The 11344-nt window shown below is 41.7% G+C and overlaps 1 protein-coding gene across 1 annotated transcript in view; it reads right to left on the bottom strand.

The window, feature by feature from the left end:
- The window catches only part of zgc:63863 (uncharacterized protein LOC393372 homolog), a 23149-nt gene extending 14084 nt beyond the window's left edge, over positions 1-9065 (bottom strand). Inside the window, exons 1-5 of the mRNA XM_060857208.1 lie at positions 8877-9065; positions 6553-6738; positions 6326-6406; positions 5254-5440; positions 2422-2523 (exon numbers count right to left, since the gene is read on the bottom strand). Coding sequence (XP_060713191.1) covers positions 2422-2523; positions 5254-5440; positions 6326-6406; positions 6553-6738; positions 8877-8940 — 620 coding nt within the window. The 5' untranslated portion in view covers positions 8941-9065. The remainder of the gene's footprint in view (positions 1-2421; positions 2524-5253; positions 5441-6325; positions 6407-6552; positions 6739-8876) is intronic.
- Between the last annotated feature and the right edge of the window lie 2279 nt (positions 9066-11344).

Genomic DNA, 11344 nt, shown 5'->3' on the forward strand with positions numbered 1-11344 from the left:
AGCTTGTTAGCTTGGAAAGTGCCCTGAGCAACAGCACCTGAACACGTTCAGCCATTAAACCTGAAGCGCTGCACTGCACTAGATGGAAATTCCAGGACACACACGCACATGCAATATTTATCCACAGTCTCTTATTCGCTCTATTTTAAATGACAAGCCATTAAAAACAACTTCCCGTTACATCCAGGGCTAGGAAACAAGCGAAAGAGTCCTTTCACGCACGCATCCTACAGCACAACCTGCATCACTTATGCATGAGGAATCAAAAGGTAAAGAGCACCGAGGTTTAAAAGCAAACAAAACAATCAACGATAAAACAAACCGACGGTTTCACTCTATTGATGCTTTTATGCAGACTATAATAATGTCAAGTAATAAGGAAAAATATATATATATATAATTAAGAAAAAAAACTTTATAAATAAATAAATAATTCATTCATTCATAAATAACTGCATTGTTAGTTTAATTAATGCAAATTAAGAGTGTGTTTTTTTTTACTTAACGGCACCTCATGCAAAAAGCAAGAAGGTCTGGAATGAATGCGTCAGTAAGGAGTGTAAACTAAAAAAAAAAAAAAGTGTGCATCCTATCAAGTCAGAAGCACACAACAACAGCTAAGGTTACACTCTGCTGCCTCCTAATGAGCAAAATCAACACTGCACCCTCTTTAACTGGAGCCTTCACTTTTTCCTGCAGGTCCTCAAAACTGTAATCGGCGCCTGACATTATCGAGGTTCCTCGATCTTTCCGGAAATCCAGAAAGTCTGGCTCATGCACTTGTGTTCATAAAAACACACCAGTATAATAATCACCAGTAACAATCATAATTAAAAAAGTCTACAAGTATAAATAACCTTCACAGAAGTTTAATAGAAGTCGTGGCCTAATGGTTAGAGAGTCTGACTCCTAACCCTAAGGTTGTGGGTTCGAGTCTCGGGCCGGCCACGACTGAGGTGCTTGAGCAAGGCACCAAAACCCCCCCAAACTGCTCCCCGGGCGCCGCAGCATAAATGGCTGCCCACTGCTCCAGGTGTGTGTTCACGGTGTGTGTTCACGGTGTGTGTGTGTGTGTGTGTGTGTCCACTTTGGATGGGTTAAATGCAGAGAACAAATTCTGAGTATGGGTCACCGTACTTTGCTGTATGTCACGTCACTAATAAAATAAACTTCACGTACAATTATATGACAAGGAAATGACGCATTGCTAAAAAATGGAAAATCATTGATTTGCATATGAATGATTTTCATTTGCATTGAATATGCAAATCCATCACTCTCAATCAGTCTCTCTAAAGTGACGCTTCTTCACTGAGCTCTGATAAATAAGTTTATTCTCGATTTATCTTGTCTGCGTTTCCTTTTATCTTAAACTTTTCTCGGTTTCCTCAGAGGAAGGAGCTGAGAAACGCAGCCGTGGAGAAAGAAAAGGAAACGTAACGCTCGGTTTATGATTGCATGTCAATTGGCATTTCCTAAACATTTTATTCCATGTCTGTTCTTTTGTCAAATAATTTTACATGGTTTCTTGAATCCCAAAACGATCGACAAAACAGCGGGTTTACGATCTGACCTTCAGGCTTTTGACTTGTTTTAGTAAACTCGTTACGTCTTAAAAAGTACATGTTTATTCTGCTGCGGTTTGAGGTAAAGATTTCCTGTCAGTTGGAGATTTCTGAAAGAGATAAACACCAGGTCTGCATTTCAAAATTCATCAATCTTGTTCAGATAAGCGGTAGGCTTATTAAACATGTACGCCTCGTGCGCTTCGACTCTCTCCGTTCCTTCAATTTCACCCTTAATGTCGGAATGGCAAATAGTTTGATTTTTATCTTTTTATAGCTTAACTCTGATGCTAATGGGCTGCTAATGGGTTTTAAAGATTTGCTTGTGTGTAGGTTTCAGTATGCAGACCTCCTAGATAAAAAGCCAAACTAAATTTAAACCACTTGCACTCTCTCCATGAACGGAGAGATGACAGGAGAAGCTCGGGACTTGTTTTGTTCATTGTAGAAAAAAATAATAAATAAACAAACAAATAAATAAATAAAAAATAAATAAATAATACAAATTAAAAAAAAACTAAGGGGGGCACGGTGGCTTAGTGGTTAGCACGTTCGCCTGACACCTCCAGGGTCGGGGTTCGATTCCCGCCTCCACCTTGTGTGTGTGGAGTTTGCATGTTCTCCCCGTGCCTCGGGGGTTTCCTCCGGGTACTCCGGTTTCCTCCCCCAGTCCAAAGACATGCATGGTAGGTTGATTGGCATCTCTGGAAAATTGTCCGTAGTGTGTGATTGCGTGAGTGAATGAGAGTGTGTGTGTGTGCCCTGTGATGGGTTGGCACTCCGTCCAGGGTGTATCCTGCCTTGATGCATTAACAAGCACCTGATTTAGCTATGAGAGTGTTTAGAGAAGTCGAACCTCAGCATGAAGTTGTGTAGCTCGGGGTCGACCTGCTCCAGAATGGGCATCAGGTAATTCAGGATGTGTTTGGTATTGTCCATGGTGGGGTCCATAAAGTCCCTGTTAATGCATGCATACACACAGGCATACACACACACACACACACACAGGCACACAGAGTAAAGTGTGAAACTGATTACAGTGGTAGAATAGCTGCATCTAACATTATTAATATTTATATAAAATGACCGCTATACAGAAACAAAAGCAACGCATTCTGTCATCACTTTTATTTTTTATTAGTATGGAAATAATTTCCATTTCCACAAATCAACTAGTTAAAAACACTGACTCACACACACACACACACACACACACACACACACACACTCACTCACACACTCACTCACACACTCACTCACACACACTCCTCACACACACTCCTCACACACACTCCTCACACACACTCCACACACACACACTCCACACACACACTCCACACACACACTCCACACACACACTCCTCACACACACACTCCTCACACACACACTCCTCACACACACACTCCTCACACACACACTCCTCTCACACACACTCCTCTCACACACACTCCTCTCACACACACAAACTCACACAAACTCTCACTCACACACACCAACTCACACACACACACTCGCACACACACACTCGCACACACACACTCGCACACACACACTCGCACACACACACTCGCACACACACACTCGCACACACACACTCGCACACAACTCACACACAACTCACACTCACACTCTCCTCACACACACACTCCTCTCACACACACTCCTCTCACACACACTCCTCTCACACACACTCCTCTCACACACACTCCTCTCACACACACAAACTCACACACACTCCTCTCACACACACAAACTCACACAAACTCTCACTCACACACACCAACTCACACACACAACTCACACACACAACTGACACACACAACTCACACACACACTCGCACACAACTCACACTCACACACAACTCACACTCACACACAACTCACACACAAACTCACACTCACTCACACACACAAACTCAAACTCACTCACACACACACACACACACACACACACTCACTCATCTCACTCACTCACAATTCGGCATTGTGAATTTTGAAGTAAGACGATTCGATTTTATTCAGATCACATTACTTCCATGAAGATGATTGTTCACCACGATCTGTCCAGGTTTAATAATACCTCAGACAGTTCTTAACCCAATCTCCTTAATTGTTTTCTTTGTTTTTTGAAAGCTAATAATTTGATCTTCTGTAAGAGAGTAACATGTTTTACACGTCCGCGGGATACGTCTTCTGACGTGGTTGTTTATGAAATGAGAAGCTACTCACTGCATCAGTTAGGGTTACATACCTTGAGAACAGCAGAGACTTAATAATCACTGCAGTAATTATTCAAAGGAAGGCTCTTACCTGTTTGTTTAGATAAATCCAGGAGATGACATTTTGGTCCAGACAGTGTGTGTGTGTGTGTTTGTGTGTAGCTCAGACATTGCTGTGCTACACTGTCAGTACGCTTTTCTCACTTTATCAGATCACTGATTTGACAAACGTTCTCTGACATGAAACCAACACGATTCTCTGTGCAGCAGCCAGACAGAAAATCCATTGTGCTAAAATTCAATCCTGTTTTCAAAACTGCCAACAAATTTGACACTTAGGAAATACTTGATACTTTGCCGTTTATTGTGTATTTAAACCCGTCACGTGAACTTGTTCATGACGAATTTTAAAACATTAATCACTGTAAATTTATATAATGAACTTTTGTGATTTTACACTAGGGAATTTTCTACAATTGCATTTACAGAAAACGGCGTTATCCAGAGCGACGTACAAAACTGCTGTGAAGTCAGTGGCGTTGCTAAAGCTGCTTTCACCCGGACGGTTCAGGCAGATACCAGAAAACAACCTTTACTGCTTTGTTGTAGGCAGGTGTATGGGAGAGATCCATGTTTTCTTAAAGTCTCCTCACTCGTGTTAAAAGCAGAACTGAGATGATCCAGGATGCTCCGCCCACAGGATACACAGTGTATGTTTTATTTCCATTAGTTTTTTGGCTACGACCTGCGGGATCTTGGAATGGTACAATCTGATTGGCTGTCTGGACAGATGCAAGTATACACCAAGTTTTTAACATAAGCTGCAATCGTGCACAAATCCTGACCGTGCTCTGTATCTGGGTGCGAAACCGATCGTGATGTATGCGATATGTATGTATATGTATATATGTGTATATGTATAATCGCGGGGGGCACGGTGGCTTAGTGGTTAGCACGTTCGCCTCACACCTCCAGGGTCGGGGTTCGATTCCCGCCTCCACCTTGTGTGTGTGGAGTTTGCATGTTCTCCCCGTGCCTCGGGGGTTTCCTCCGGGTACTCCGGTTTCCTCCCCCGGTCCAAAGACATGCATGGTAGGTTGATTGGCATCTCTGGAAAATTGTCTGTAGTGTGTGATTGCGTGAGTGAATGAGAGTGTGTGTGTGCCCTGCGATGGGTTGGCACTCCCTCCAGGGTGTATCCTGCCTTGATGCCCGATGACGCCTGAGATAGGTACAGGCTCCCCATGACCCGAGGTAGTTCGGATAAGCGGTAGAAGATGAATGAATGAATGAATGAATGTATAATCGCTCCTGTGTGATTCAGAGATACACGAGCCAGTCACAGGCATCTGTAAGGATTGTGTATGTGGAAAAGGACAGACAGCGCATTTGTCAACTATTGACAAATTTGTCAACTATTACTCTTTGGGGGAGGGGGGGTGGGGGCTACTAAGCATAAGACACAAACCTGAGATGATGATTGGACAGCTTCTCCACCATCGCTATGGCCATGCGCTCTCCTACCACCAGCAGGAAGGTGACCACTATATCATGGTAGCCCTGGTAGTAGTGCAGCTGAGGGTTTCTCCTCAGAACGTCAAGGATGATGTCAATCAGCTGCTCCTGAAGCACTGCCCTCTCATCAGCCCGCATCCCTGACACACAGGGGAAAAGAGAGAGAGAGAGAGAGAGAGAGAGAGAGAGCGAGAAAGAGTGAGAGAGAAAGTAAGCAAAAGAGAGATGGAGAGAGAGAGCGAGAGAGCACGAGAGAGAAAGAGAGGGAGAGAGCGAGAGAGAGAGAGTGGCAGAGCGAGATAGAGAGCGAGAGAGAGAGTGACAGAGCAAGAGAGAGCAAGCGAGAGAGAGAGAGAGAGAGAGAGAGAGAGCAAGCGAGAGAGAGAGAGAGAGAGAGAGAGAGAGAGCGAGAGAGCAAGCGAGAGAGAGAGCAAGCGAGAGAGCGAGAGAGAGAGCAAGCGAGAGAGCGAGAGAGAGAGCAAGCGAGAGAGCGAGAGAGAGAGAAAGAGAGAGAAAGAGAGAGAGAGAGAGAGCAAGCGAGAGAGCGAGAGAGAGAGCGAGAGCAAGCGAGAGAGCGAGAGAGAGATTACAGAAAACTTGTCTCTGATTTTCTCGACCGCAGTTTATAAATATTTCAGTAAACTCACATAAAACACAGACATTTCTAGTAGAGCAACATTTGATGACTTACTTCTTAAATTATTTGTGAAAAAAAACCCTGCTGAAATCACATTTCTGACGTGTGATTATATTAACTAGTCCTGGTAAAGTTATCACTATTACCTCAGTGATCTTTAGTCATTTAACAGTTTTAACAGTTTTATCCAAAGTGACAAAGAAATACTGTACAATTGGAATATGTTGTTTTTCCGCCCTCAGAATGACCTGATGGCTTCTAATCCCCAAGAGTCTCAGCCGTTTCTAGACGTGTCGGTAACATAACAACTTTTTACCAAGTTTTACCAAACACGATCGTGAGACAAGGGACGAGTCATGTTGTGTAATCAAAAGCAGGCAAACGCTACCTCTCGGGAATCGGCGCATGGAGCGTCTGACATCGAGAAGCACCTGGTTGTAGTCTTTGTGGTTCTCGCGGATATTTTTAGCTGTTTAAAAAAAATGGAATGACATAAAAAAAAGAAGTAGTAGTAGGTGAGATATTAGAGACGAGGTGAAATAGATGTTTGTGTCTGATGTGTTTCATTTCACTCGTTCTGACTCTCCTGTGTGACACACAACTACACACACTCACCAGGCTTGGCAGGAAGGTCAAACACATTGATGTTAAGGAGCTTGGGCCAAACTTTTCTTCGCACGTCATCCGTCAACAAGCCTCCCTCGCTGACAGCTGCACTGCGCAGGGTCTCGATGTCCACAGGGTCGCTGATCAGAGCCTGCTGGATGTCTGCTAGCTTCTGCTTCCTCCAGGACATGTGATCTGCCGAGAGGGGAGGAAAAATATCTAAATCAAACAGATGAAGGTCGAGTCGAACAAAAGTGCGAACAGAACGACTTGATTCTGTAACGCGGCTTGAAATCAGGAATTAGGGGCAAGGGCAGTTTTGTGTGAGGAAGGAATGAGTAAAGCAATAAAACGATTCTGATTGGTCGAAAATGCAGCTCTGAAAGTAGATCCGGTTCGGAGGTAAATCACAGGTTTACATTAATACGCTCGCTGCAATACATCACTTCTACAATATCTATATTAGATATATCCCTATAATTTAGGGGTTTTATTAGCTTTAGAAGAGAAGAGAGAGTGAAAAGAGATGATGGTGAACGAAAGGCTGTTTGTAGCCGCTATACAGTAAGATGTGATAACGGGAACTACTTTTGTTCACAACATCTACTGCAGCATCATCTACAATCGAATAAAATTGCAACCGCTGGCAACTTTCAGTAGTATTAAGGGTAATTAAATACTCCGATTCATGACGTTAGAGAAAAATAAACAAGTAACTTGATTTTTGTGATCACTAAAACAGCACTAACTCAAGCGTGCAATTCCTTAAAATAGACTGAAAATTTAAAACACAGCCAAATCTTTCATAGTGGATAATCTGAGATATGCAAACACCTGAGATCCAGACAAATTATAATCTCTGAGTCTGTACATAGATTGTAATGTGTCTGTTTATTAAAAACAAAAGATTTGAAGATCTGTCTCTCTCTCTCCCTCTCTCTCTGTCTGTACGTCTCTCCCTCTCTCTCTGTCTGTACGTCTCTCCCTCTCTCTCTGTCTGTACGTCTCTCCCTCTCTCTCTGTCTGTACGTCTCTCCTTCTCTCTCTGTCTCTCCCTCTCTCTCTGTCTGTACGTCTCTCCCTCTCTCTCTGTCTGTACGTCTCTCCTTCTCTCTCTGTCTCTCCCTCTCTCTCTGTCTGTACGTCTCTCCCTCTCTCTCTGTCTGTACGTCTCTCCCTCTCTCTCTGTCTGTACGTCTCTCCCTCTCTCTCTGTCTGTACGTCTCTCCCTCTCTCTCTGTCTGTACGTCTCTCCTTCTCTCTCTGTCTCTCCCTCTCTCTGTCTGTACGTCTCTCCCTCTCTCTCTGTCTGTACGTCTCTCCCTCTCTCTCTGTCTGTACGTCTCTCCCTCTCTCTCTGTCTGTACGTCTCTCCCTCTCTCTCTGTCTGTACGTCTCTCCCTCTCTCTGTCTCTCCCTCTCTCTCTGTCTGTACGTCTCTCCCTCTCTCTCTGTCTGTACGTCTCTCCCTCTCTCTCTGTCTGTACGTCTCTCCTTCTCTCTCTGTCTCTCCCTCTCTCTCTGTCTGTACGTCTCTCCCTCTCTCTCTGTCTGTACGTCTCTCCCTCTCTCTCTGTCTGTACGTCTCTCCCTCTCTCTCTGTCTGTACGTCTCTCCCTCTCTCTGTCTGTACGTCTCTCCCTCTCTCTGTCTCTCCCTCTCTCTCTGTCTGTGTCTCTCTCTCTGTCTCTCCCTCTCTCTCTGTCTCTCCCTCTCTCTCTGTCTCTCTCTGTCTGTATGTCTCTCCCTCTCTCTGTGTCTGTACGTCTCTCCCTCTCTCTCACACACTCACACTGTGTGTGTGTATGTGTGCGTGTATATATATATGTGTATGTGTGTGTGTATGTATGTATATGTGTGTGTGTATATATATGTGTATGTATGTGTATGTATGTATGTGTATGTGTGTGTATGTGTATGTGTATGTGTGTGTATGTATGTGTATGTGTGTGTATGTATATGTGTGTGTATATGTGTATGTGTGTGTATGTGTGTATATATGTGTGTGTATGTGTGTGTATATGTGTATGTATGTATATGTGTGTGTATGTGTGTATATATGTGTGTGTATGTGTATATATGTGTATATATGTATATGTGTGTGTATGTGTGTATATATGTGTGTATGTGTGTATATGTGTGTGTATGTGTGTGTATGTGTGTATATATGTGTGTGTGTGTGTGTGTGTCCACGTAGCTTCCTCGGACACGTCAAAACTAGATGCCTCGTTAGATTTCTCCATAAAAACACTGAACTGATGTTAAACTCAGTCTAAACCCAATATTCACCTTTATAATGTTATAATATCACACATTATATTAAACCTGCTCACCTTCCGGTCTCCCAGGTGTCGCTCTGTTCCCATTCAGCTGCTGGCGTTTTTTCACCTTTTTCATCTCCCACGTTAAAATCTGATGAATAATAAAATCATGAAACTATTTTAATTCTGTAATAAAAACACACTGAAAGTTAAAACAGCTCCGTTTCAAAGCCGGTGACTCAACCACACATGATGACAGGAATACAGTCCACAGGTTTGATCCTATTGGTGAACGCGCATTAAAAGCTCGAATCTGATTGGTCCATTGTCTGTGTGCTTCCAGCTGGCTATAAACATAGACGCGTGGCTAGTTTGCCAGGTATGTAATAAACCCAATTAAAGTCAAAATGATATAAATAAATAGTATAAATAAAATCAGCATAAATGAATATGTAACTAAAGTGCATTCATATCAAATAAATTCATATGAAATCTTAAACGACATCTCTTATACATATGTTTTAATATTTTATCAGTATTTATATTTATCTATTAAAATTAATACATTTTGAAGTAGATTTTTTTTTTTTTATTATTTTCTATAACATAAGCAATGGCAGCAGTAATTGGTCTATATAAATGAGCATAGTAGTAGTACTTAGTTAGTAGTACTACTTAGTTAGTTAGTTAGTTAGTTAAATAGTTAGTTAAATAGTAAGTTAATCAAGTTGGTTGGTAATTGGGATGATTTTCTCACTTCTTATTTGCATAGGTTTTCTGAATAATATTAGCAAATAAAAAAAAAAAACAAGGAAAAAAGGTAATGAATGTCAGATACTGTAGGTGTGTTCACACAGATGTGTGTAGTGTGTAAAGGCGTACACTAGGGGGCAGTGTTACATAGTGAAAATCTGAACAGAAAGATTAATTAAAAAAATAACAATTCAATTCAAATTTATTTGTATAGCGCTTTTTACAATGGACGTTGTCTCAAAGCAGCTTTACAGAGCATAAATATAGAACAAAATGTCATTGTAAAGATTAATATAATACAAAATTCAAGATTAATATTAGATATATTTAAATGTGTTTGTATTTATCCCCAATGAGCAAGTCTGAGGTGACTGAGGTGACCTCCCTTGAATACTAAAGGAAGAAACCATGAGAGGTGTTTATTGGTGTGTATTGATGAGGAGGTTGTTGTCCTCAAAGACCACATGGAGTTGTCATCTCCTCTTAGTATAGCAGAGTCTAACTGGTGCTGGTAGATGTCTTGATGCCTCAGGATCCTCACAGAGTCGGCCTCATCTGAGTGGAGGTCCAAAATCTTCATGGCAACGAATAAAAGAAGACACACGAAATAAAGGAAGCTATATAGTGTAACCATCTCTGCTTTCACCTAACATGGTGCTCAAGATGCACTATATGGCTAAAATTTTGTGCACACCTGACTATCACACCCACATGTGGCTCTATCCCAAACTGTTGCCACAAAGGTTGAAGCCCACACAACATAGTTTTGTGTTTCTGTAAAAATAAATCAATTCCGTGAACAGAATATTTTCGCTACACACCTGGAAGCTATAATTCATCCTCTATTTCTTACCACGTCACATCCCTTTGAGGTCAATTTTAGATATAGCTATGATGAGAAATTACAGTGAATGATTCTGTCTCTGGCTGTAATTCCACAAACTGCTCTTCTTTCAAATCCAATATGCTTTGTTTTTGTTTTGCAACCACCAGGTTTGTAGCTGTGACTCATGAGTTTTGTGTAATGAATTCAATACCCTTTTATTTGTATAGTGTTTTTAAATTACACACTTTCTAAGTTTAAATGCAGATTAAAAACTTATCTCTTTAGTCAGGCATATACATAATACTTCCCATAATCTTGTGCTCTAATACATCTGACCAAATGCACATCATCATCTACTGCTTGCTAATATTATGAACAGCAACTACGCTAATTTCTCGCCATGGCGTCTCTCAATCTACCATTTTGAGGCATCCAAAAAATGTACCAGCTCCAATTGTCTTCCGTGCCATGAAGTTTTTGGACCTACACGGAGATGAGGCCGACTCTGTGAGGATCCTGAGACATCTAGAGATTTACCAGCTCCAGTTGGACTCTGCTTCATGAAGTATTCAGACATACTAAGAGGAGATACCAATTCCAAATGGTCTTTGAGGACAACAACCTCATCATCAATCCAACATTTATCAGAGTGTATATTTATAATCACACCCTCCAGTGACACCCATATGAGGATGAGGTTCCCCTTTGAGTCTGGTTCCTCTCAAGGTTTCTTCCTTTACCATTCAAGGGAGTTTTTCCTCACCATAGTCACCTCGGTCACCTCAGACTTGCTCATTGGGGATAAATACAATCACATTTAAATATATCTAATATTAATATTAATCTTGAATTTTGTATTATATTAATCTTTATATAATTCTTTAGATTAACCTTTTGTTCTATGTTTATGTTCTGTAAATCTGCCTTGAGACGATGTCCGTTGTTAAAAGCGCTATACAAA

Source organism: Tachysurus vachellii, chromosome 21 (genome assembly GCF_030014155.1).
Source record: "Tachysurus vachellii isolate PV-2020 chromosome 21, HZAU_Pvac_v1, whole genome shotgun sequence".
NCBI lineage: Eukaryota > Metazoa > Chordata > Actinopteri > Siluriformes > Bagridae > Tachysurus > Tachysurus vachellii.